Source organism: Oncorhynchus masou, chromosome 3 (assembly GCF_036934945.1).
Source record: "Oncorhynchus masou masou isolate Uvic2021 chromosome 3, UVic_Omas_1.1, whole genome shotgun sequence".
NCBI lineage: Eukaryota > Metazoa > Chordata > Actinopteri > Salmoniformes > Salmonidae > Oncorhynchus > Oncorhynchus masou.
Window position 1 is genome coordinate 16,031,576 of NC_088214.1, and position 27,438 is coordinate 16,059,013.

Below are 27,438 nucleotides of genomic sequence, written 5' to 3' on the forward strand. Positions count from 1 at the left end.
AAGTGCAATTCTACAATTGTTTTCAAGAAAGCTATTGTTTACCTATTATTTTTTTGTATATTTGTTGGGCCCACCAGTCAGATTATACTTTGGCCCACTAAACCCAAAAGTTTGAGCACCCCTGCTATATAGCTACACACATTACACTAAATTCAACACGTATTACACAAAGAAATACTACTGTCTGAGTTGCAATACATTTCTAATGATTTATATTGAGTTCGAACGCAGGATATTCTATCTGGCTATAGATATTTTACAAAATGGCTGTGGTTTAACCTCGTCCCCCAGGCTCAAGCCAGGGGTGTAATCATTAGTCCAAACAGTTGCAAAACGAAACAATTTGCAGCTAAAACGAGAGTTTCTAATGGACGAATTCAGGGAGGTCCATCACGTTTCATCCAGTTTGCGTCTGCTTAAGAAACGTTTTTCAACATAATTGGCGTAATGAATACGCCCCTGGGCCCAGCTTCAGTCTCAGGTTGAGGGACTGGGGGGAAGGGCTATACATTACGGACATTTCTGACGTGCATGACTAGCCAAATCGAAAAATGACCCGTAACTTAACTTAACCAAAACATTAACCCTGACATTAAGCAAATGTTTTACAAATTCTGACATTAAATATCGATTTGCACGTCAGAAAAGTCCGTGTAGCCACTAAACAAATAACCTTTTATATATGGCCCTTTTCGCGAGACTGCTGGCAAAGATGGTGGTTGGCTAGCTAGCTAGCTAGCTAGAAATTGTGGCAGCAATGCACACTGCAACAGGTCACCTGTACAATTAATTGCAATATATGGATAGTTTACCCTTTTCCTCCCGAAGCGTTTGCATTTTGTTGTTTTGCAAACATTAGCTTGACCAAAAACAGTGGCTCTCTTGACAAATCTATCCGTGAAAATCTTGTTTACGACATTAGACCCAGAGCTCAATGCATCCGACGGTGCATGCACAGTAAGAAATGATTGCCTGTTTTTTACTGCGATGACATAATCTTCAACGTTACAAATTTGAAATATATAATATTTTAATTTGAAATGTGACCTATTTAATTACATATTAAATTATGAAACTGTTTATGTAGCTAATCGTTTAAACGAATTGTTCAAATATCAATATGGCAGGCAAAATTGTAGACAAACAAAAGAAGACCTCCTAAACACGTGATTTTGAAGTGCGGAAGTAAAGTTGTGATTTCGGGAAAATTTCAGTGAAGATTTGTTTTTCACGGGTGGAAAACATTGGAAAATAGCTAACCTATAAAATACATTATGGATGACGAGGAGGAGACCTACAGACTATGGAAAATCCGCAAAACAATAATGCAGGTAAAATTGAGAATACTTCATCCCAGGTACTCGGTTTACAACTTGTTGTCGAGTACCGGAGGTAGGCTGGACACATGACATTTTTAACAATGTTTTTTTTTTTTTTTAATAAAAAGTAGTTAATTGCATCCGCGGTGGAGTCCAGTATCATAAATTAGTTTTGAAGTAATCACGAAAAAACAGGTCTTAATATAACAGCATTTTTCACGCTGCCAGCTCCTATTAGTTATATTGGGCACTGTGGCACCAACTCGCCTTCCGAAGGTTCTAATCCCATGTTGTTGTACAATGTCACAATGGCAGCTTCTCTATAGTTGGCAATGAACACCTGCTCACGTTGTTTATAGTTAAAATGTAAACAACAACAAATTACTCATGGAACTCTGAGGTCGTCCCATTGTTTACTATACGGAAATATAGGTATGTCTGTCTATTTAGCCTAATATCTCGAAATGTGTATATTTAGTTTTTGTATCTGGTCATCAAACGTTAGACCAGAAATAGTCAGAAGTTGCCATTTTTTCCCCCCGTCTTCCTGTTATGCAGACATAAGCACACTTGGCACCATTGAGGTGCAGATGTTTACTTTCTACACAAGTTGTTATTTTTCAGTTTCGTCCTAAGAACAGATTGTAGTGGTAAAATAAAAAGGGATACATTTTTTGGTGCCATTTAGGCTAAATTGAATTCTAACAGGCTGACGACACCGCTCGCGTTGCAAAATAAATGTATTAATCTATATTATTCAATTATTGCACCCACATTACTTGTGCGCGTCAACGAGCGTCTGCGTTGCCAAGGGCTAAAATAGAAGGCAGTTCTATTTCTGACGCAGATCGCCCTGCAAGTCCTGCCTCTCCCTCTCCCATCTCCTCATTGGTTTTTAGAAGAAGGTACCCACGTTCCATCTCCTCTTTGGTTATACCCACATGGGTGACTGAAAGACGAACGGGGTCAGTGGTGGAAATGCACAACAGAAACCTGCGTCCTTCTTTAGTTACAGGTGTCCAGAGCATGCTAGATAGCTAATTTGCACAGGTGGTTGCTTCTGTCTTCCGTCTGTCTTCTGTAATTGATTCTTCAGCTACCGGTAGCTAGCTATCTCCACTTATTTGTTTTTCCCCTTTCACATAGTTGTGCCACGACAGAGGCTACCTTGTGACGCAGGATGAGTTGGACCAGACTCTGGATGAGTTCAAGAGCCAGTTTGGGGACAAGCCGAGTGAAGGGCGCCCACGGCGGACAGATCTCACTGTGCTGGTCGCCCACAACGATGACCCGACCGACCAGATGTTCATCTTCTTTCCAGGTAACTAGAAGACAAACACACCTGACTGCCACAGCAGCATGCATTTCCAAGGTGTCACAAGCTATTTTCTGAAAATAACTTTTGGTCTGTGGGCATCAGTTGTCTGGACCTTTACTTCACTACAATTGTTGCACATCAATCAACAAATCTCTTTGTCCACAGAGGAGCCCAAGGTGGGAATCAAGACAATAAAGATGTACTGCCAGCGCATGCAGGAGGAGAATATCACACGTGCCTGCATCGTGGTCCAGATGGGGATGACGCCTTCCGCTAAACAGGTGGGGCAGGACTAAGCCATTAAGCTTCTCTGTTGCTCTTTAGCCTTCCTTCCCGCTCGGAGTAATCACTTGTATAATACAGTCATACACAGTGTATTCAGACTTTTTCCACATTTTGTTACGTTCCAGCCTTATTCTAAAATGGATTAAATACACATTTTCCCTCATCAATCTACATACAATACCCCATAATGGCGAAGCGCCAATTGTTTTTTATTTTTTTCAAAACAATTAAAAACATAAACAGATACCTTATTTACATAAGTATTCAGACCCTTTGCTATAAGACTCTAAATTGAGCTCAGGTGCATCCTCTTTCCATTTATCATCCTTGATGTTTCTGCAACTTGATTGGATTCCACCTGTGGTAAATTAAATTGATTGGACATGATTTGGAAAGGCACACACCTGTCTAAATAAGGTCCCACAGTTGACAGACGGAAGCCACGCCTCAGTGAGAGGCACATGACAGCCAGCTTGGAGTTTGCCAAAAGGCACCTAAAGGACTCTGACCATGAGAAACAAGATTCTCTGGTCTGATGAATCCAAGATTGAACTCTTTGGCCTGAATGCCAAGTGTCACGTTTGGAGGAAACCTGGCACCATCTCTACGGTGGAGCATGGTGGTGGCAGCATCATGCTGTGGGGTTGTTTTTCAGCGGCAGGGACTGGGATCGAGGGGAAGATGAACGGAGCAAAGTACAGAGATCCTTGATGAAAACCTGTTCCAGAGCTCTCAGGACCTCAGACTGGGGTGAAGGTTCACCTTCCAACAGGACAACAACCCTAAGCACACAGCCAAGACTTTGCAGGAGTGATTTAGTGACAAGTCTCTGAATGTCTTTGAGTGACCCAGTCAGAGCCTGGACTTTAACCTGATAAAATGTATCTGGAGAGACATGTAAATAACTGTGCAGCAATGCTCCCCATCCAACCTGACAGAGCTTGAGAGGATCTGCAGAGAAGAATGGGAGAAACTTCCCAAATACAGGTGTGCCAAGCTTTTAGTGTCATACCCAAGAAGACTCAAGTCTATAATTGCTACCAAAGGTGCTTCAACAAAGTACTGAGTAAAGGGTCTGAATAATTATTTAAATGTGATTTTTCCGGGGTGTATTTTTTTATTTTTTATTTGCTAAAATGTCTAAACTTGTTTTTGCTGTGTCATGGGGTATTGTGTGTAGATTGTTTTTTTCCTCATCAATTTAATCCATTTTAGAATAAGGCTGTAACAAAATGTGGAAAAAGTGAAGGGGCCTGAAGGGTTTCCGAGTAGACTGTAGGTCACAGCCCTAATTACACTACAGTTAACACCTGCTAATTCACATCAGATTACTCCATGGAGCAGAATAATAAAATCTACATTTTTTCATAGTGTTTTAACAGAGATGTTACTTTTCATGTGGCCCTGTCCTATGCGGGTCACTCGTCCCTATCCAGGGGCCAGTTATGACTCCCTTGTTTCTTTCTTTTCAGTCGCTAGTGGACATGGCACCCAAATACATCCTGGAGCAGTTTCTACAACAGGAGCTCCTCATCAACATCACAGAGCATGAGGTAGGTGCGCTCGTTTAGAGTTGCAGTTGCAGCCAAATATATTGGTACACTTCCACTTTTCTTAAATTATTCTCTATTTCTTGCCCCCAAAAAATAGATGAAATTGAAAAACTTTGTCTCGACACCTTATTGGATTTTCAGCATTGCAGAAGGATTTTATTTTTGTAAACATAAGTTTACCATTTTTATTCAGTTTAAATGGTATGGACAAAATTACTGGCACCCTGGAGCAAATACTAGGTTGCACAGCCTTTGGCCAAGATAATGTAGCCATCACTAAGCTTGCTGCACCTTTCTACAGGCAATTAGGCAAACTGGCTCTTATTCTTCTATATTTGAGGGATGCTCTCCACCAACTGCTGGTTTTGGATGTGATTCAGAACTGTCCAGTGTTTCTTCTTGAACCATTCCTTTGTGCTTTTTGACCTAATAATCTGCTGATTTCACGATGCCTTGCACATGTTCAAGGCCCCCAGTACCAGAGGCAGCAAAGAAACCCCACAGCATTATCAAACCTCCCCATGGTTGATTGTAGGGAGGGTGTTCTTTTCATTGAATACTTCATTTTGGATGACAGTAAACAGAGCTCTGATCTGTATTGCCAAAGGGCTCTAATTTTGTTTACTTTGTCCACAGAACATTTCGCCCAGGATTTAGGCTTGTTTAGGTGTATTTTTTGTGAAGTTCAATCAGGCTTTCGTGTCTCCTTCAGTAGTGGGGGCTTCCCCACAACCAAACAAAGCATTCAGAGAAAAACCACTCATCAAAAGAACCCTGGAATGGTTCATTGATGGCTACAAGAAGCATTTGTCCAAGTTATCTTGGTCAAGTACTAATTTCAGGGTGCCAATAATGTTGTCCATGCTATTTGTGCTTTATTTTGAAAAAAAATCCAATAAGGTGTGGAGACCAACATTTTCTTCAAATTTCAACTTTTTTTAGAAGAAGAAATTGGGAATTAAAGGTGCAAGAGTGCCAATTATTTGGCTGTGAACTATAACCTGCACACACAGTATCTTGCCTAAAGGGGACTTTGAGCGTGTTCGAGTTGGCTTACTAAAGCAGATGAGAACAGATGGAAGTCGATGATTGAGGTTGGGGGAGGTACATCTGCGACAACTGAAAGTCAGTGTTTTCTAACAAGGCTCATATCAACATGGCAGTGTCAACAAGCAGGTGTTCTTTTTAAAACTTCTCCTTCAGAATGTCCAAATTACCTTTTCTCTACCATTCATATCACACACTCTCAAACTCAAAACATACAATACATTTGTGAAAGAGGGGTCTCAAAGATTTACATTTATTTGTAGCAAATTAATTGTGGCATAGTTGGTTCTTGTTTGTCACATCTTTGGTCATATTCACATTAGTCAGGGAAAAACACCCTAATGATTGGTTGACAATAGTGCCTCCCACAATGCAGTTGATGGCTGAAGACAGGGTGCAGTTGGCAGTGGTTGGAAAAAGTAACAAATTGTCATACTTGGGTAAAAGTAAAGATACCAATTTTGAAAATGACTCAAGTGAAAGTCACCCAGTAAAATACTATTTGAGTAAATATCTGGTTTTAAATATACTTAAGTGTCAAAAGTAAATATAATTGTAAAAATATACTTAAGTATAAATAATTTCAAATTGCTTAAATTAAACCAGACGGCACAATTTTCTTGTTTTTGTTAATTTACGGATAGGCAGGGGCACACTCCAACACTCGGACATAATTTACAAGTGAAGCATGTGTTTCGTGAGTCCGCCAGATCAGAGGCAGTAGGGATGACCAGGGATGTTCTCTTGTTAAGTGTGGAATTTGACAATTTTCCTGCCCTGCTAAGCATTCAAAATGTAATGGGTACTTTTGGGAGGCAGGAAAAATGTATTGAGTAAAAAGTACATTGTTTTCTTCAGGAATTTAGTGAAGTAAAAGTTGTGAAAAATATAAATAGTAAAGTACAGATGCCCCAAAAAGCTACTTAAGTAAAAATTATTTATAAAGTAATACTTAAGTACTTTACACCACTGCCAGTTGGTGTGGAGAAACTTTAAAGACAGTGTTAAAAAAACTGCCTGACCTTTGATCATGTGGTTTTTGTAAAGTTCATGCAGTCGACATGTAGACAAGTCCAACAATTTTTATACCCAAAATGCAACACATTGAATGTTGGTGATCAGCACTGATCAAAGGTGGTCTCTGAATGCATGAAACTGATGTGTTCAAACAAGCCCAATGTCTATATACTACATAAACAAAATATTTTCTGTAATTATATGCTCTTTGATTTGAGTCTTTTATTTCCTATCTTTTTAGCTGGTTCCTGAGCACATAGTGATGACAAAAGAAGAACTGTCAGAGTTGCTGCTTCGATAGTATCTTTTTAGCACTGAATGCAGAATTATTTCTATACCATGCATTACACAACACAATATTTTTTTGTTACCATGTTCCACACTAATAAATATATCCAGTGGGGTAAAAAAGTATTTAGTCAGCCACCAATTGTCCAAGTTCTCCCACTTAAAAAGATGAGAGGCCTGTAATTTTCATCATAGGTACACTTCAACTATGACAGACTAAATGAGAAGAAAAAAAAATCCAGAAAATCACATTGTAGGATTTTTAATTATTTTTTAATTTATTTGCAAATTATGGTGGAAAACTTTTGTTATTGCCCAAATACTTATTTATCTCAATACTTTGTTATATACCCTTTGTTGGCAATGACAGAGGTCAAACGTTTTCTGTAAGTCTTCACAAGGTTTTCACACACTGTTGCTGGTATTTTGGCCCATTCCTCCATGCAGATCCTCTAGAGCAGTGATGTTTTGGGGCTGTTGCTGGGCAACATGGACTTTCAACTCCCTTCAAAGATTTTCTATGGGGTTGAGATCTGGAGACTGTCTAGGCCACTCCAGGACCTTGAAATGCTTCTTACGAAGCCACTCCTTTGTTGCCCGGGCAGTATGTTTGAGATCATTGTCATGCTGAAAGACCCAGCCACGTTTCATTTTCAATGCCCTTGCTGATGGAAGGAGATTTTCACTCAAAATCTCACGGTACACGGCCCCATTCATTCTTTCCTTTACACGGATCAGTCGTCCTGGTCCCTTTGCAGAAAAACAGCCCCAAAGCATGATGTTTCCACCCACATGCGTCACAGTAGGTATGGTGTTCTTTGGATGCAACTCAGCATTCTTTGTCCTCCAAACACAACGAGTTGAGTTTTTACCAAAAAGTTATATTTTGGTTTCATCTGACCATATGACATTCTCCCAATCTTCTTCTGGATCATCCAAATGTTCTCTAGCAAACTTCAGACAGGCCTGGACATGTACTGGCTTAAGCAGGGGGACACGTCTGGCACTGCAGGATTTGAGTCCCTGGCGGCGTAGTGTGTTACTGATGGTAGGCTTTGTTACTTTACCAGCTCTCTGCAGGTCATTCACTAGGTCCCCCCGTGTGGTTCTGGGATTTTTGCTCACCGTTGTTGTGATCATTTTGACCCCACGGGGTGAGATCTTGCGTGGGGCCCCAGATCGAGGGAGATTATCAGTGGTCTTGTATGTCTTCCATTGCCTAATAATTGCTCCCACAGTTGATTTCTTCAAACTAAGCTGCTTTCCTATTGCAGATTCAGTCTTCCCAGCCTGGTGCAGGTCTACAATTTTGTTTCTGGCGTCCTTTGACAGCTCTTTGGTCTTGGCCATAGTGGAGTTTGGAGTGTGACTGTTTTGAGGTTGTGGACAGGTGTCTTTTATACGGATAACAAGTTCAAACAGGTGCCATTAATACAGGTAACGAGTGGAGGACAGAGGAGCCTCTTAAAGAAGTTGTTACAGGTCTGTGAGAGCCAGAAGTCTTGCTTGTTTGTAGGTCACCAAATACTTATTTTCCACCATTATAATTGGCAAATAAATTCATAAAAAATCCTACAATGTGATTTTCTGGATTTTTTTTTCTTCTCATTTTGTCTGTCATAGTTGAAGTGTACCTATGATGGAAATTACAGGCCTCTTTCATATTTTTTAAGTGGGAGAACTTGCACAATTGGTGGCTGACTAAATACTTTTTTGCCCCACTGTATATACAGTGGGGAGAACAAGTATTTGATACACTGCCGATTTTGCAGGTTTTCCTATATTTCAAAAGTATGTAGAGGTCTGTAATTTTTTCATAGGTACACTTCAACTGTGAGAGACGGAATCTAAAACAGAAATCCAGAAAATCACATTGTATGATTTTTAAGTAATTAATTTGCTTTGTATTGCATGACATAAGTATTTGATCACCTACAAACCAGTAAGAATTCCGGCCCTCACACACCTGTTAGTTTTTCTTTAAGAAGCCCTCCTGTTCTCCACTCATTACCTGTATTAACTGCACCTGTTTGAACTCGTTTCCTGTATAAAAGACACCTATCCACACACTCAATCAAACAGACTCCAACCTCTCCACAATGGCCAAGACCAGAGAGCTGTGTAAGGACATCAGGGATAAAATTGTAGACCTGCACAAGGCTGGGATGGGCTACAGGACAATAGGCAAGTAGCTTGGTGAGAAAGCAACAACTGTTGGTGCAATTATTAGAACATTTCAAGATGACGGTCAACCACACTCGGTCTGGGGCTCCATGCAAGATCTCACCTCGTGGGGCATCAATGATCATGAGGAAGGTGAGGGATCAGCCCAGAACTACACGACAGGACCTGGTCAATGAACTGAAGAGAGCTGGGACCACAGTCTCAAAGAAAACCATTAGTAACACACTACGCCGCCATGGGGCGGCAGGGTAGCCTAGTGGTTAGAGCGTTGGACTAGTAACCGGAAGGTTGCAAGTGCAAACCTCTGAACTGCCCCTGAACAGGCAGTTAACCCACTGTTCCTAGGCCGTCATTGAAAATAAGAATTTGTTCTTAACTGACTTGCCTAGTTAAATAAAGGTAATAAAAAATAAATAAAAATTGAATCAAATCCTGCAGCGCACGCAAGGTCCTCCTGCTCAAGCCAGCGCATGTCCAGGCCGTCTGAAGTTTTCCAATGACCATCTGGATGATCCAGAGGAGGAATGGGAGAAGGTCATGTGGTCTGATGAGACAAAAATATAGTTTTTTTTGGTCTGAACTCAACTCTGTTTTTGGAGGAAGAAGAAGGATGAGTTCAACCCCAAGAAAACCATCCCAACCTTGAAGCGTGGAGGTGGAAACATCATTCTTTGGGGATGCTTTTTTGCAAAGGGGACAGGATGACTGCACCGTATTGAGGGGAGGATGGATGGGGCCATGTATCGCGAGATATTGGCCAACAACCTCCTTCCCTCAGTAGGAGCATTGAAGATGGGTCGTGCCTGGGTCTTCCAGCATGACAATGACCCGAAGCACACAACCAGGGCAACTAAGGAGTGGCTCCGTAAGAAGCATCTCAAGGTCCTGGAGGGGCCTCGCCAGTCTCCAGACCTGAACCCAATAGAAAATCTTTGGAGGGAGCTGAAAGTCCGTATTGCCCAGCGACAGTTCCGAAACCTGAAGGATCTGGAGAAGGTCTGTATGGAAGAGTGGGCCAAATCCCTGCTGCAGTGTGTGCAAACCTGGTCAAGAACTACAGGAATGTATGATCTCTGTAATTTCAAACAAAGGTTTCTGTACCAAATATTAAGTTCTGATTTTCTGATGTATCAAATACTTATGTCATGCAATAAAATGCAAATTAATTACTTAAAAATCATACAATGTGATTTTCTGGATTTTTGTTTTAGATTCCGTCTCTCACAGTTGAAGTGTACCTATGATAAACATTACAGACCTCTACATGCTTTGTAGGTAGGAAACACTGCCGATTTTGCAGGTTATCAAATACTTGTTCTCCCCACTGTGTATATACACACACACACACACACACACACACACATAATTCATGAACATGAATGATGGTATGATGTTGCCATTGTGATTCCTTGATTGACGTGTCAGTAAACTGAAGGAGAGCCAGCTACCCAGGATTCAAGCAGGAGACCCTGTGGCCAGATACTTTGGACTGAAAAGAGGACAGGTGTGACACACACACAAACAAATGACTGAGGCGTTTTATGTGCAATTTGAGTTTTCTCCTGTGTTGACCTGCTGGCCTGTCTGTTCTAACAGGTGGTGAAGATCATCAGACCGAGTGAGACTGCTGGTAGATACATCACCTACAGACTGGTGCAGTAAACACACACCAGCTCTATTATGGACCAGAAGGAGTATGAGATCTGATGATTGCGGACAGGGAATGACTGAAGATGTTTCATATGAAGAAGAAAGAACATGCTCTCATCACTTTGTCTCCCAATAACTTTTGTGAATAAGTTGACTTGCTTACCTTTTGGCACTACTAGTTTTTTATCAATGTGCTTGAGGTGATAACCTCTGCATTTGTTGGATTTTGTTTTTTTTAATAACCATTTTTAACTTCAATGGGCAAATGATTTATTTCAGAAGAAATAAATTCAACTGTTTTTAATGTTGAAGAGCAAGGCAAGGTCTTTTCACATTCGAAAAAATGTCCCACATGCAATGAAATTAACACGTTCACACAACAGCAATATGGTATTCTGCTATCCAGTCAGTGTACTAAGTTTTTCATCAGTAGTCAACGCATTAAAACAGTAAGTTGGCACCACTTTCATTTCAACTGCAATTTCCCAAATGAATTCCAATTTGTAGAATTCACTAAAGTACTTTTTCATTTGAAAAACAATTCCATTTCCATTTTTCCCAGAAGTTATTTTTTGAAGAGTTCAGGTCCAGAGAGGGTCAGTGGGTGCTGCGGCTGAGGGTTCCTCCTCGGTCTGATTCCACTGGTCTCTCAGTGTGGTTATCTGGCGTCTCACCCCCGTCGTGTTTTAAGTCTGTCTTGTTGCCCTCGTCTCTCCCCTGGACTCCTCCCCCACCCCCACAGTCTCTCCCCTCCTCCCCTCCACCGTCCTAGGAGAAACACAGCAGAAACGGTTGAATGTGATAAACAATAGTGTGCATGTGTGTATTTCCCAAGTGGCGCAGCGGTCTAAGGCACTGCATCTCAGTGCTGGAGGCATCACTACAGACACCCTGGTTCGAATCCAGTCTGTATCACAACTGGCTGTGATTGGGAGTCCCATAGGGCGGTGCACAATTGGCCCAGCGTTATCCGGGTTTGGCCGGTGTAGGCCGTCATTGTAAATAAGAATTTGTTCTTAACTGACTTGCCTTGTTAAATAAAAAAAAATGTAATAATATTTTTAAATACGTCCTTCTCTTCTATTTGTTTGGTTGCTACCGCTCTTCCACTCTCTCGAGGCCCATAATTGTATTTTCCTTACATTACTTGTTTCTAGACCAGAACCAGCACACTGTTTCACTATGACACCCTACACCCACAGTCGCTCTCACCTGGCTTAGGGCTAAGGGGGAAACTGGGGTGCCGTAGGAGCTGTCATGGAAGAGGGTGCTGTAGAAGACTATGAGAGTCTCTACGATGCGGGCCTGGTGGGGGTAGTCTACCAGGGAGGACAGGGCCACGGTGGCCCCGGAGGGACGGGGACGCATCAGGGTGGGGCCAAACACAATGCCCAGGTTACTGGGACTCATCTTGTTCTCCTGCTCACACTCACACACCCTGAAATGGGAAAAGTGAAGAAATAAAAGGGAGGAAGGAAATAGTAAGAAAGGAGAAATGGGCACGATGAGCTATTTGTTCTTCATCAAACGTTAGGATTAATGTTCCGTGTTAAAATCACACTTTATGTGTGTGTGCCTTACTCATGGTCACCTCACCTGCGCAGATGCTGTGCAATATAGCGCAGTGTGGCTGTATTAGCCTGCGGCAGCTCCGTTAGCATTAGCTCCCTCAGGCTGTGGACCAGAGTCAGGACCTCCAGGGGAGTCTCAGCACCCAGGTCTGCCAGCACTGCTGCCCTAGCCACCTCACCTCCATCTGGGCTAGGAGACACAGAACGCAGGCTCTCCTTGGCCAGCCCCATCAGAGACTGATATAGATGGAAAGGCAAGATAGGCTCTGGCAGCTGGAGAGGGAAGAAGGGAAAGCGAGGGGGTGGAGATGAAGAGCAGGACAGAGTGAGAGGGTGGAGATTAGGACAGAGAGTAAGGAAGAGGACGACAGAGAGTGAGGGGGTGGAGAGGAAGAGGAGGACAAATAGTGAGGGGGTGGAGAGGAAGAGCAGGACAGAGTGAGAGGGTGGAGATTATGACAGAGAGTGAGGAAGAGGAGGACAGAGAGTAAGGGGGTGGAGAGGAAGGAGGACAGAGAGTGAGGGGGTGGAGAGGAAGAGGAGGACAGAGTGAGGGGTGGAGAGGGAGAGGAGGAATCGGATGACAGAGAGTGAGGGGGTGGAGAGGAAGAGGAGGACAGAGTGAGGGGGTGGAGAGGAATCGGAGGACAGAGAGTGAGGGGGTGGAGAGGAAGAGGAGGACAGAGTGAGGGGGTGGAGAGGAATCGGAGGACAGAGTGTGAGAGGGGTTGAGAGGAAGAGGACAGAGTGAGGGGGTGGAGAGGAAGAGGGGGACAGAGCGTGAGAGGGGTTGAGAAGAAGAGGAGGACAGAGCGTGAGAGGGGTGGAGAGGACAGAGTGAGGGGGGTGGAGAGGAAGTGAAGGAGGGGAGAGGAGAAAAAAGGGGACAGAGGGTGAGCGGAGGGAGTGGGATGCAGAGTGAAGGAGGGATAGTGAGTCTAGAAGTGGAGGGAGAGTATTTTGTGAGTGTATGTAGCAGTATGTTACCTGTCTGAGGTAAAGTTTGAGCATGTTGCTGATATCATGAGGAAAGGCTTGGGACAGTTCCACCAGCTCTTTCCCATTCTCAAAGGCCTGGCACAGCTTCTCCACACGAGTCTTCACCCCATTCACACGATAGATACCCTACACACACGCACGCACGCACGCACGCACGCACGCACGCACGCACACACACACACACACACACACACACACACACACACACACACACACACACACACACACACACACACACACACACACACACACACAAACAGTTTATATGTCAAGTCATTTTTTCAATGTGTGTGTACTACTCTGTGTGTAAGTGTAAAAGCACCTTCATCCTAAGAGCCCTGCTCTCTATCTCTGTGATGCACTTTCTGATGACCAGAGGCACACCATCGGGGTCTCCCAGCCCCTGCGTGAAGTCCCTACCAAACAGCGACAGGCGACCTTGTAGCTTCTTATGGCCACACTGGATAGCCAGGTTCTCCAAGCAACGCCTATGGCATGCCAGATAACACTGCAGGAGGGAAGACAAGCAAATAATATACACTGCTCAAAAAAATAAAGGGAACACTTAAACAACACAATGTAACTCCAAGTCAATCACACTTCTGTGAAATCAAAATGTCCACTTAGGAAGCAACACTGATTGGCAATAAATGTCACATGCTGTTGTGCAAATGGAATAGACAACAGGTGGAAATTATAGGCAATTAGCAAGACACCCCCAATAAAGGAGTGGTTCTGCAGGTGGTAACCACAGACCACTTCTCAGTTCCTATGCTTCCTGGCTGATGTTTTGGTCACTTTTGAATGCTGGCGGTGCTTTCACTCTAGTGGTAGCATGAGACGGAGTCTACAACCCACACAACTGGCTCAGGTAGTGCAGCTCATCCAGGATGGCACATCAATGCGAGATGTGGCAAGAAGGTTTGCTGTGTCTGTCAGCGTAGTGTCCAGAGCATGGAGGCGCTACCAGGAGACAGGCCAGTACATCAGGAGACGTGGAGGAGGCCGTAGGAGGGCAACAACCCAGCAGCAGGACCGCTACCTCCGCCTTTGTGCAAGGAGGAGCAGGAGGAGCACTGCCAGAGCCCTGCAAAATGACCTCCAGCAGGCCACAAATGTGCATGTGTCTGCTCAAACGGTCAGAAACAGACTCCATGAGGGTGGTATGAGGGCCCGACGTCCACAGGTGGGGGTTGTGCTTACAGCCCAACACCGTGCAGGACATTTGGCATTTGCCAGAGAACACCAAGATTGGCAAATTCGCCACTGGCGCCCTGTGCTCTTCACAGATGAAAGCACATTCACACTGAGCACATGTGACAAGAGTCTGGAGACGCCGTGGAGAGCGTTCTACTGCCTGCAACATCCTCCAGCATGACCGGTTTGGCGGTGGGTCAGTCATGGTGTAGGGTGGCATTTCTTTGGGGGTACGCACAGCCCTCCATGTGCTCGCCAGAGGTAGCCTGACTGCCATTTAGGTACCGAGACGAGATCCTCAGACCCCTTGTGAGACCATATGCTGGTGCGGTTGGTCCTGGGTTCCTCCTAATGCAAGACAATGCTAGACCTCATGTGGCTGGAGTGTGTCAGCAGTTCCTGCAAGAGGAAGGCATTGATGCTATGGACTGGCCCGCCCGTTCTCCAGACCTGAATCCAATTGAGCACATCTGGGACATCATGTCTCGCTCCATCCACCAACGCCACGTTGCACCACAGACTGTCCAGGAGTTGGCGGATGCTTTAGTCCAGGTCTGGGAGGAGATCGCTCAGGAGACCATCCGCCACCTCATCAGGAGCATGCCCAGGCGTTGTAGGGAGGTCATACAGGCACGTGGAGGCCACACACACTACTGAGCCTCATTTTGACTTGTTTTAAGGACATTACATCAAAGTTGGATCAGCCTGTAGTGTGGTTTTCCACTTTAATTTTGAGTGTGACTCCAAATCCAGACCTTCATGGGTTGATACATTTCATTTCCATTGATACTTTTTGTGTGATTTTGTTATCAGCACATTCAACTATGTAAAGAAAAAAATATTTAATAAGAATATTTCATTCATTCAGATCTAGGATGTGTTATTTTAGTGTTCCCTTTATTTGTTTGAGCAGTATAGTAACTTTACAGTCAGTAAACAGAGTAGACATTACACAGTCTACTGTACCTCCTAGGGAGTGTGTGTGTGTGTCTCACCTCATCACACTCTGCACCCTGGAAGTACACATAGCTGTTACACTCTCTGCATTTGGCAGGTGTGCGGAGCTTGCGGAGTCTGTGGGTCTTTGCTGCCTTGGACATTCCCACATTCCGGAAGGGACCAGTGGGAACGGCGATCTCTGGCTCTGTCCCTGAACACACAGCAAGAGAAAAGACATACAAGAGAGAAGAGAGAGTTCAGAATGAGAAAGAGAGGGTTGTAATTCTAACCTGAACTATTCATGCAATTCTCCCGCTGTGTGGATCTGGATTTAGACAGAGTTCAGACAAACGGAGACCTAAGAAGGAGTGTTTGTTACCCTGTTCAAATGAGGTGATGTTTCCATCGTGTTCTTCTTCACTGGCTTTAGGTACATGCCCTGAAACACACATGCAATAAACTATTATATATCGTTGAATATTCTGAATGATACATCGCTGGACCCTTTTCTGTAATCTAGAAATTGTTGAGGCTCTATGGTAGCTGTGCTGGAGGTTGACATTCTAGTTTCTACATCAGGAGATACCAGTGCTGGAGGACTCCAGACCATAGACTCCTCCAAGACAGTCCGAGTCCTTCATCGTTGACGGCCAGGACTTGTGTGATTGGTGACCTTGCCCTTCAATAAGGACACATACCACTAATGAGCTTTCAAATGAAGCACCCTAATGAAAAGTTCTAATCTTGGATCGTGGCTCCTATAAATCACATCTGTGGTTAGAAAAGTGTGCTTACTCTTCTTCTTAGACCACTAGAGAAGTGGATGACCCCTTACACGAGTCAATCAGGACTCACCACATCTCTGTGTGACTCCATCCTCAGCACCACCATCCTCGTCTGTGGTAGGCGTGGTCTCCATGCTGATTGGTGAATCCGTGGGAGGTGTGGTCTCCGTGCTGAGTGGTGAATCCGTGGGAGGTGTGGTCTCCGTGCTGAGTGGTGAATCCGTGGGAGGTGTGGTCTCCGTGCTGATTGGTACATCCGTGTTAGAGCTGTTGTGGCGGGTGTGTCCAGACAGACTGATGAGGGAAGGAGAAAATTACATTGCTTCCTCCTGTAAATCATAGTAGTTGGTAGCCAACTAACTGGCCTGTTCTGACCCTTTGAAGGGTAACGCCACTTACAAAACGTTTCTCTGCACCTGGTATTTTCTGATCTCAACAACAATATGAATTACTGAAAGGTCAAACGTAAACAATTTCAAGTGGGAACCAACTGGTTTGATGAGTAGGGCTCGAAGTGGTAGTGAGCTGCAGGCTCTGGGTTCGACAGATGTCTGGCATCCTCTGTGCTCATGTAGAGATGTCTGGCATCCTCTGTGCTCGTGTAGAGATGTCTGGCATCCTCTGTGCTCGTGTAGAGATGTCTGGCATCCTCTGTGCTCGTGTAGGAATGTCTGGCGTCCTCTGGGCTCGTGTAGAGATGTCTGGCGTCCTCTGGGCTCTTGTGTAGATGTCTTGCGTGAGCGGCGTACTGTTGTCCCGGCTCGTAGAGCTTGGTGCTCTCACACAGAGTCTGGTAGTGGACTGGCAGCACTGCTGTCTGCATGTGCAGCAGTTGATAGTACGACACCGTGCACTGGGGAGGGAGACATGTTGTAAAGAACTACAACACCCAGGAATAAGCAATTCGATGGAGACAAACTACAATTTCCATTAACACATTTTGTCTCTCCCAAGATCTCTCGTGAACAGACTTCATAAACATAATCAAACCTAAATGTGGATGTAGTCATGATTAGGACGTTTGATTGGTCAGTGCAATCCACCTGCAAAGTTGAGGGTTTTACTTCACTGACAGAGGCGTGAGTTGACTTACAGATCTGAGGGTGTGGTCTGTGTGTCTGATGACATCATGGATCTGTCTGAGAGTGCTGCCCTTAGTCTGCTCTCTCTCCTGGTGCCGCGCCTCCGCCTCGGATATACATGCACGATACACAGCCTCTGCCTCTTCAGCCTGTAGAGACACACATGGACCAGCCATTAGGTGCGATTCATTTTGCTTGCCTGGCATAACTGAGTTGGCAGAGTTGGCACTTCAGGATCTATGGAAAGGTCAGACAAGTCAGCTGACCTTGGTCCTGGCCTCCTCCTCCAATCGCTTCTTCCGGTCCAGAGCTTTAAGCCCGCCTGCTCCCCCTTGTTGCTCCTCCTCTGCCCGACCCCTGGCCTTGTCATACTCCTCACAGCGAATCATGTATGAGCCTCGAGTTTTACGCATGCCACTCTCAGCATCAGTCTAGGAACAGACACACACACACACACACACACACACACACACACACACACACACACACACACACACACACACACACACACACACACACACACACACACACACACAAACACATGAAATTATAATAATAATACATTTTATTTGGTGGATGCCTTTCAGGGTAATCAAGGATATATTACATTACAAGTAGCCATTAAAAGCAAGTGTAGTACATAGTACAGGGTAGAGGATAAGAACCTGGTTTAGGTAAGGGTTTAGAGGGTAGGGTTGGGTAGAGGATATGAACCTGGTTTAGGTAAGGGTTTAGAGGGTAGGGTTGGGTGGAGGATAAGAACCTGGTTTAGGTAAGGGTTTAGGGGGTAGGGTTGGGTAGAGGATATGAACCTGGTTTAGGTAAGGGTTTAGAGGGTAGGGTTGGGTAGGGGATATGAACCTGGTTTAGGTAAGGGTTTAGAGGGTAGGGTTGGGTAGGGGATATGAACCTGGTTTAGGTAAGGGTTTAGAGGGTAGGGTTGGGTAGGGGATATGAACCTGGTTTAGGTAAGGGTTTAGGGGGTAGGTTTGGGTAGAGAATACGAACCTGGTTTAGGTAAGGGTTTAGGGGGTAGGGTTGGGTGGAGAATACGAACCTGGTTTAGGTAAGGGTTTAGGGGGTAGGGCTAGGTAGAGAATATGAACCTGGCTTAGGGGGTTGGGTAGAGGATACAAACCTGGTTTAGGTAAGGGTAAGGATTTAGGGGGTAGGGTTGGGTAGAGAATACGAACCTGGTTTAGGTAAGGGTTTAGGGGGTAGGGTTGGAAATAGGACACGGACCTGGTTTAAGGTAAGGGTTTAGGGTAAGGGTTTAGGTTAAGACTTTAGGGTAAGAGTTTAGGGTAAGGGTTTAGGGTAAGGGTGTAGGGTAAGAATTTGGGGTAAGAGTTTAGGGTAAGGGTGTAGGGTAAGGGTGTGTGTTGGGGGACACATAGGGATACATAGGTATAGTGAGAATACACAGAATGGAGCGTAGGACAGAGAATCATAGAACACAGGCTATAGGTTATAGGCATCTTTGAAGGGGTGTGTTTTAAGGAGGTTTTTGAATGAGATGATTTTATCTGCATGTTGTATGTGTGAGGGGGGATCTCATTCCAGCAGCTGAAGGCCTGGGCACCCATGGTGGAGAGGTGGAATGAAGGGGTGACAAGGAGACCAGTAGAGGAGGAGCGAAGGGAGCGTGAAGAGGCATAGATTGAGAGAAGGTTAGAGAGGTAGGTGGGTGCCAGGTTGTGGAGGGCATTGTAGGTGAGGAGGCCTGTCTTTAAGTTAATAAAGGATTGCACAGGGAGCCAGTGTAGATTGATGAGGATTGGTGTGGTGTTCAGTTGATCTGGTGCTGGTTGATCTGGTTCTGGCAGCAGAGTTCTGGACCAGTTGAAGTCTGTTGTTGAGTTTGGTGGGGATACCAGTGAGGAGAGTGTTGCAATAGTCCAAGCGGGAAGTGACCAGGGCATGGATGAGAGTTTCCTTGCTGGAGTGTGATAGCGAGGGGCGGAGCCTGGAGATATTGCAGAGGTGATGCCATCCTGGTGATGGTTTTTATGTGGGGTTCGAAATAGAGGGAGCAGTCTAGAGTGACACCGAGGCTTTTGACTTTTGACAGAGCGATTGGTAAACCATCTACTCTCACTGAAATATGGAATATCAATGTCTTTCTCATACATGACATAAGAGTGAGACATGATAACACGTACGCAGCATTAACATGTCAAAGCAACATGGACAAGACATAACAGTGACTTTACCAGTTTCCTCTGGGCCCTCTGCCACTGCTCTCCGAGCTCTCTGCGTCTCCTCTCATGCTCCTGTTTACACTGCATCAGAGGCTGGGCCAGAGAGGGGTTGAGATAGAGACATTATTTCACTTGTAATAATCCTTGTAGGTGTGTGTGTGTGTGTGTGTGTGTGTGTGTGTGTGTGTGTGTGTGTGTGTGTGTGTGTGTGTGTGTGTGTGTGTGTGTGTGTGTGTGTGTGTGTGTGTGTGTGTGTGTGTGTGTGTGTGTGTGTGTGTGTGTCACAGGCTGCTGAGGGAGGACATAATACTGTCTGGAACGGAACAAATGGAAAGGCATCAAACACCTGGAAACAATGTGTTTTAATGGATTTGATACCATTCCACTGATTTTGCTCCAGTCATTAACACAACCGTCCTCCCCAATTAAGGTGCCACCAACCTCCTGGTGTGTGTGTGTGTGTGAGATATTGTATCTACCTGTAGAACAGTGTGTATGGAGCCAGTGGTTTGCTGCACACCCACACTCTGCTCCAAGTCCTGCTCCAGAGCCAGAGAGTAGATTGAGAAGAATGGCATCTGGGGCTGAGAGAGAGAGAGAGAGAAAGAGAGAGAGAGGTAGAGGGAGAGGAGAGAGATTTTTGTGTGTTTATGCACGTATGTCCATGTATGTGTGTGTTATTTGTGTGTGTTCTCCCATTACCTGTGCAATGCTCTGCTTACAGGACTGACACAGCCTCTGCAGACCCTTGGCAAACTCCATCTCTGGAAAACACAGACACAGAAACTCACACACTACTTACACACACACACTGCCTTGTTAGCAGAAAACTAAAAAAGCAGAAATTGAAATAGACAACAAAAGGTTTGGCCCAGTTCCATTTCTGCCCCTAGATACTGGACAGGTGTATGTAATGTAGTTGAAGCCCTAAGAGGCTGAGAACAACTTCTGATGGACACAGATAGAAGAGTAAAAGAGACAGAATAATTGGATGAGTCAAAGTGATCAACCCACCCAGAGCAGTCCTTTTCTCCACATAGCTGATAATGTCCTTCAGATATCTGGACACAGCCTTGGCATAGGAGAGAGCGGAGTCCACTCCTCCCTCACTGCACTGCAGTAGGAGGTCAACCTGCTCTCCACTCAGCACTGACACACACACACACACACACACACACACACACACACACACACACACACACACACACACACACACACACACACACACACACACACACACACACACACATGAGAATGTATGAGTATGACATGATTGGAAAGGGAAACAAAATGCTTAGACATCGAGGACAACATGTAATTTTGTACTTACTGCAGCAGTCCTGCTGGTCACTCCTCCCTTGACAGTCTTTGGCCTGGGCCGAGTCTAAGCCATACAGGTTCTCCATAGACTGCACACACACACACACACACATCTCTGAGGTCACATAAATGCTTAGACTGAGCCATCCTTTACAATCAAAGAAAACATTGTTTGTTTTTTACACACACACACACTCACCCTGCTCCTCTCTGTTAGCGGTAGAGAAAGGAGGGTGCTGCTGTCCACTTCTCCCATCAGAAGTTCTGACACACTGAGGGGGAGAGAAGGAAAGGGTGTAAAATAGGGAGAGAGGGGGAGAATGGGAAAAACCTTAGCAATGCAGATCCTAGGGATAGTAAAGCGAAACACACACACACACACACTTACCTGCTACTGAAAGCCACAGCCATGGTCTCGATGGCTTTCTCAAAGTCCTGCTTACCCATGTCACTGTTGTCCTTGTAACTAAACCCTGGACACATCAAATCAAATGCACACATTTGATCTCAGTACATTCTCAGTACACACACCACCCACACCTTGATCCACACACATTCCAACAGGTATCCAGTTCTAACAGTAGAGCTCTGACCTTTGACCTTGGAGATGAGTGTTCCAGCAGCAGTGAGGGTCTCTACAGTGTTGAGGAGGGGGTAGGCACCGATCACCTGCCTCAACACACGCAACACCTCTCCCAAACACTCCTGGGCCAGGTCACGACGGTCCACCTGCCTGTCTGAGAGGTTATCTATCTGCCTGTCTGAGACAGAGACAGACAGCTATGTTATTTATTTGTCTAGAACTAAAACTGAAACTAAACATAAAGAAATAAGAATGAAAAATTCCTAATTTGAGGTGACATTCATAATTGTAACAGCAGCGCTTACTATAATAACCTTGGGTTATATGCTCACGCACGTACACACCGCAGAATTTGGATTGAATTCAATTTTTTGTAAAATATCAGAACAAACATTTCCCAGAATGCATTAGATCAAACACGGCAGTATGGAAGGGAACAATCTAACATCAAATGACAAAGAAAAGTCATGTTTTACATCTAAATTATAATCAAACTAATATTTAAAATTTAACTAGGCAAGTCAATTAAGAACAAATTCTTATTTACAATGATGGCCTACACCAGCCAAACCCGGACAATGCTGGGCCAATTGTGCACTACCCTATGGGACTTCCAATCACAGCCGGTTGTGATACAGCCTGGATTCAAACCAGGGTGTCTGTAGTGACGCCTCTTGCACTGAGATGCAGTGCCTTAGACCGCTGCGCCACTCGGGAATATGTGTTACATATACTTGTAACATTAATAAATGGCATATCCTTACGATAAAAGATTTGTCAAATGAATGAAACTTTCATGTTTCACTTCTTAGTTGAATTGGTTTGAATTAAATTCTACTTCATTCAATTAATATTTTGCTTCCTGTAGGTTGAGGCAAATTCAAATTCACCCCAACCCTGACACACACATACACACACACACACACACACACACACACACACACACACACACACACACACACACACACACACACACACACACACACACACACACACACACACACACACACACACACACACAAAGGAACAATATGTTATAGAAAATGTAGGTTATTTAAGCAATAAGGCACTAGGGGGTGTTGTATATGGCCAATATACCCCGGATAATGGCTGTTCTTAAGCACGACGCATCGCAGGGGGTGCCTGGAAACAGCCCTTAGCCGTGGTATATTGGCCACTGCTTTATTCATATAAAAAATCAGATTTATTAATTTCTCCATGTGGTCATCCTCCAGAGGTGCGGTATTGCTATTATAAACTGGTTACCAATTTAATTAGAGCAGTAAAAATAAATGTTTGTCATACCCGTGGTATACGGTCTGATATACCACGGCTGTCAGCCAATCAGCATTCAGGGCTCGAACCACCCAGTTCATAATAGTACATAAACAGGCAGTATAAACACACATATAATGAATCAAGCAAGAGACCATGTAATGAAGCACTGTTTACTGGGAAAAAAGAGAACCAGCACCAGTAGCCGTCATTGAAACACAGCTACTGTTATACTTCTCCTTTTGTGTGTGTTGTTTTTCAGTTGGGCCTTAGACGACTAAAATGTGAAAACCAGGAACTGTAGGGCTGTTGGCTGTCACACTACCACTCTTGATGTAGGAAGTGGTGGTGGACACGGACAGCACGTGAACCAACTTTAAAATGTAGTCAAAATGCAGTTTGGGGCTGAAACGTCAATGTCTAAGAAACATTTACTGTGTACTACTGCTTAGACCCCTAATTATTTAGGGGCCTAACTCTTTGTGAGTGTACCATCAGTTGGCTCTTGTTCTGTGGTTGATTTTAACACTCCTACCTCTGTTGTCATATTGTAATAACACACGTACCCACTAAGAAAAGTCTCTCTCCTCCCTTCGTTCTCTCTCTTTCTCCCTTATCTCCTCGCCCTACTTGGAGACTGAGAACAGGAAGTTGCGATGAAAATAGCTGCCTGGACAGGAAGTGAAGTCACCCTGACATGGCTTAGCGGGTTCGTTCCAAGAAATGAGTGCCTTTTGCATCCCTTTGATTTTTTTAAGTAGAAGTTGTGCACCAATATTGAATGTCAAAAGCCTGTTATATTCAATGAAGTGCCCTTTAATATAGACCACATGGAGAAAATAATAAATACAATTTTTACATGAATAAAGCATTGGAGGGCGGCTGCTGAGGGGAGGACGGCAATAGAGTGAATGGAATGATATCAAAGACATGCTTTTCATCTGTTTGATACCATTCCATTCACTCCGGCCATTACACTCTATTCCATTACTATGAGCGGTCCTCTTCTCACCAGCCTCCACTGGAATAAAGACCTGCTAAAGTGCCAGAATTCAGCATTTTGTCCCTCTGTGACTTCCAGGTATATTTATACCACTTAACCACAACATGTCTCCATGTTTTCACCATCATTGTAAATCCCTAGTTATTTTGTTGCTTTGACAAAGGCATTTCTGAAGATTATTATTTATTTCATGTGATTAATGTGAAAACGTCCCTCATTTTAAGGTCAACCCTGTTACGTGAACTGAACTCTCATTTTAATTTGGTGAAACTATTCCTTTTTAAATAATGTTTTCAAAAATAAACATTGAACATCTAATAGTCAAAGTGTAGTGTAAAAGCAGATGAGCTGGTTTTACTATTTTGGGTAATTTTCTGGTGTTTTGTGGTGGAAAACTGAGTGGGTCGAGCATAACAGGTCAACCATGTTACCCATAGATAGACAGGCTAGAAATGTTTTAAACTTGCATTCAATTGCCCCTCCCTGTTGTACACAACAAGCTTCTATTTTCCCTGTCACATGGAGATTTACGGCTGATTTAAGATGAAATTGTGAACCCTGTTACTTTATTTGGAACTTAATAGGCACTATTAATAGGCACTATAATACTTTTTGAGATGGGATTTTTATTGTTATTAAGTTGAACATGTGGTCTTTATGACAGAATTTTAGAATTAGGTGAAATCTAAATAGAAAAAAAACAAGTTACACATCTGATAAGGCACCGAATAGGTGGAACGACCTGGCTTGCTAAATTCCAAATTGACCCCTAGTCCTCATAATGTAAGGGTTCTGGGTTATAGGAAAGCCTGTGAGCTGTGTTTACACACCAGACAAATACTATAGTGCTGCGTACCTTGTGTGACATACTCCCTCTTCCTTCCTCAGTTTCGCAAGGCATACACACACACACACACACACACACACACACACACACACACACACACACACACACACACACACACACTGGCTGGGACACACACAATGTTACAACATAACTAAGGGCCAGGGTTTTTTGCTTTCCATAAGAAGACTCTGAACTCTAGTTATAGGCTAAAAATAAGAATTTTTACTGGTCAAAAACTCCTGGCCATTATAATGCCTCTCTCACCTTCCCCCAGCACCATTTCTTTCAGTTTCTCCACAGCCTCAGCGAAGCAAGCCACATCCCGGAGCAAAGAGGGGATGTCCTCCACTTCGATGCTCACCTCCGAGGCCTCTGTGGTGGGGCTGGAGGCAAGGCTCGCTCCTTTCCCCTGGGTCTTACTGAAGGCCCAGGCTCCAGCCGCCTGTAGGGGGAAGCCAGCCACACTGGCATGTCGACTCAGGGCTGTGGGCCGTCTAAGGCAGGCTCCAAGGACAGGGGGAGGGCTGGTGGCCGTGGCCAGCCTGGGGTGCAGCAGACAGGTGGTAGTGGGGCAGGGAGGAGCCTGGGGGTCCTGGGGGGATACAGGGAAAGGGGGGGGCACATCCAAGCCACCATCTCTAGTGGGTTGTTCCTGGAGGACAGATAGCTGGTGTTGAGACACACCAAAGGACAAGGGAGAGGTAGGGTGGGGAATGGGAGAGTGAGAGCCGGGTAGGTAGTAAGAGAGAAAGGAGAGGAAAGAGATGGGGAATGATAAGAATGGTGGTGATGAGTGATGACACAGATGTTACGACTAGAGGATGATGATGCTGATGATGAAGACAACTGTTGTTGAGAAACCTGCGCCTCTAAAACACTTTGAAAGGCCATGAATCACAATGCAAAAGCATATGGAAAAAACACAGAAAGAGAAAGATGATTCAATGAGGATGACCAACACTGGAAAATTCCCCAACACTGACAAGTTGACATATCATTGCCAGGTGACAGGTGTGTCAGACTGGAAGCCACGCCCACACCTGGCGTCATTGCAAAACATAAATCCCTTAAAGTTGGCATGAGCCAGCAATTCACGTAACGTAAGACAGTTTCCCCCTCAGGGACATTCGTTCTATCTTATCCTACACTACCAATGCCTGATGCAACTTCAAGTATATTTAGCTCGTAGTTAAATTATGTATATAACAACGCAAACTCGCGGGGCCTTACAAGCAGTGATATAAATTACGAAATTATTCAAACGCGCAAACTCAGAAAACTATCCAGGATTGAGATGCAAATAGTCTTCATAAAGCTAGGCTAGTTTAGCTAGCGAGTTAACGTTACTTACTGTTGAGTTATGTGACCCAAAGTGTCCCCCAAGATTCTTCTTTGAAACTGAAGTTTTATTTAATTCCTTTTTCTTTCTATAGAACATTTTCAAATACCATCCTATCTATTTTAATATAGATGTTACTCCATTAAGTCTGGTCCAAACATAGCTTCCACAAATTCCCTTGTGCTGCCTGGATTGATTGCTTGGCCTGGCTGGCTGTATCAAACTCTGTGGTTGTACGGTTATCTTTCTTCCTGGATGTAGCGAGTAGATGGGGTCAGTTCACACTACGCCCGTAGACCACTGAACTGCATGGCCATACTGACACCTGCAGGGGTAAATATTTAATGATTTCTCACAAAGATGGTGCCAACAATGGCTATTGTGTCTAATTTTGGTGCTTGTGCCAACTAATCAAAATACCTATTTGATTGGTTTAATAATTAGACCCACAACTGCACATTAACCATATTAGATCATGTACGAAGTAATGTTTCATCATGATATGATTACAGCTTTTTGTAATAAACGGTTTATTTGCTATTATAAACTGGGTGGTTAGAGCCCTGAATGCTGATTAGCTGAAAGCCGTGGTATATGATACCGTATAACATGGTATGACAAAACATGTATTTTTACTGTTCTAATTACATTTGTAACCAGTTTAGCAAAAGCTACCTCAGGGGTTTGTGGTATATGGCCAATATACCACAGCTAAGGGCTGTATCCAGGCACTCTGCGCTGCGTTGGGCATAAGAACATCCCTTAGCCATGGTATATTGGCCATATACCACACCTCGTCGGGCCTTATTGCTTAATATAATGATGGTATATACCACACATAGGCCTTTACATTTTGACAATGATTCTCATAAACTTGAGTTTAATTTGAATACAGGAGTGACATAATGAGGGACATAGTGAATGCATGGAATCCCTATTAACACATTGAAATGTTGGCAAATGTAGAAGACAGTATTATACAGTATCTCAAGTGTTTGAGCATTGGAAGCCAAATGGAACTCAACCCAGTGAATGGAACTTCCGTGTGTGCCTACTGTAATTCGTTAAATTAATCTCATTTAATTATCGGCCTATTTTATGACACTCTAATCTCAGACTCAGTCCACGCACCTCAATGAGAGCACGAGATTATCATCATGTTATGGGTATGCTTGTCACCAACAGGAACTGGGAGTTTGTAAGGATCAAAAGAAATATGAAAGGACCAATTTCCAGGTAAAAAGTTAGAGGAAAACCTGCCACAGTCTTCTGAAAACCTAACTCTGGGATAAAGTTTTATTTTTCATCTGGACATTTACAAAAGAATGGATGCCAAAGACACAAAAATGGCTTTCCAAGAGGTGTTGAGTGTTCCTGAGTGGTACAGTCTCAGTCCTGACTGATCAGAATCAATGTTTGAATATTGCCGTCCATCAGTTATTCCCAACTTAATTTACAGAGCTTGACCAATTTTAACAAAAACAATGGATAAATTGGTATAATCTTATTCAACATGATTCATAGCTGTAATGGCTGCCAAATGTTGTAACATAATACGCCAGGAGTCAGGAAGAAGGTGCAGAAGGTAAGTTTAATAATGAATAGATGCAGATGAACAAATGTGAGAAGTGCACAG

At 44.0% G+C, this 27,438-nt stretch overlaps 2 protein-coding genes across 5 annotated transcripts; one reads left to right on the top strand and one right to left on the bottom strand.

The window, feature by feature from the left end:
• Positions 1-1,163: 1,163 nt before the first annotated feature.
• On the top strand, positions 1,164-11,727 carry LOC135511044 (DNA-directed RNA polymerases I, II, and III subunit RPABC1). 2 transcript variants are annotated; one of them, XM_064932521.1, is made up of 7 exons: positions 1,164-1,331; positions 2,466-2,640; positions 2,803-2,918; positions 4,395-4,475; positions 6,781-6,839; positions 10,437-10,515; positions 10,608-11,727. In XM_064932521.1, exons 1-7 carry the CDS (start codon positions 1,275-1,277, stop codon positions 10,671-10,673), a joined length of 633 nt encoding a protein of 210 aa, XP_064788593.1. In that variant the 5' UTR covers positions 1,164-1,274; the 3' UTR covers positions 10,674-11,727. The 2 variants fall into 2 exon arrangements, with proteins under 2 accessions (XP_064788593.1, XP_064788603.1); XM_064932531.1 differs by lacking the exons at positions 6,781-6,839; positions 10,437-10,515.
• LOC135511029 (rho GTPase-activating protein 45-like) lies at positions 10,947-26,042 on the bottom strand. 3 transcript variants are annotated; one of them, XM_064932499.1, is made up of 21 exons: positions 25,815-26,042; positions 24,728-25,130; positions 21,349-21,516; positions 21,144-21,228; positions 20,955-21,027; positions 20,766-20,844; positions 20,450-20,584; positions 20,138-20,199; positions 19,915-20,019; positions 19,448-19,528; positions 17,501-17,665; positions 17,246-17,383; positions 16,644-17,005; positions 16,223-16,446; positions 15,747-15,806; positions 15,424-15,578; positions 13,554-13,739; positions 13,220-13,357; positions 12,258-12,469; positions 11,874-12,099; positions 10,947-11,429 (listed from the first exon to the last, which is right to left on the bottom strand). In XM_064932499.1, exons 1-21 carry the CDS (start codon positions 25,899-25,901, stop codon positions 11,259-11,261), a joined length of 3,315 nt encoding a protein of 1,104 aa, XP_064788571.1. In that variant the 5' UTR covers positions 25,902-26,042; the 3' UTR covers positions 10,947-11,258. The 3 variants fall into 3 exon arrangements, with proteins under 3 accessions (XP_064788571.1, XP_064788563.1, XP_064788581.1); XM_064932491.1 differs by having other exon boundaries at positions 12,258-12,505; XM_064932509.1 differs by lacking the exons at positions 10,947-11,429; positions 11,874-12,099 and having other exon boundaries at positions 12,319-12,422.
• Positions 26,043-27,438: the final 1,396 nt, after the last annotated feature.

Bases quoted from the DNA above. Each gene is read 5' to 3' on its own strand.
- LOC135511044 (XM_064932521.1), top strand. From the start codon at position 1,275: ATGGATGACGAGGAGGAGACCTACAGACTATGGAAAATCCGCAAAACA. The intron at 2,641-2,802 runs GTAACTAGAAGA...CTTTGTCCACAG, and splicing joins GATGTTCATCTTCTTTCCAG to AGGAGCCCAAGGTGGGAATC. The intron at 10,516-10,607 runs GTGTGACACACA...CTGTTCTAACAG, and splicing joins TTGGACTGAAAAGAGGACAG to GTGGTGAAGATCATCAGACC.
- LOC135511029 (XM_064932491.1), bottom strand. From the start codon at position 25,901: ATGTTCTATAGAAAGAAAAAGGAATTAAATAAAACTTCAGTTTCAAAG. The intron at 21,229-21,348 runs GTCAGAGCTCTA...TGATGTGTCCAG, and splicing joins ACTCATCTCCAAGGTCAAAG to GGTTTAGTTACAAGGACAAC. The intron at 12,100-12,257 runs GTGAGGTGACCA...TTCCCATTTCAG, and splicing joins ATTGCACAGCATCTGCGCAG to GGTGTGTGAGTGTGAGCAGG.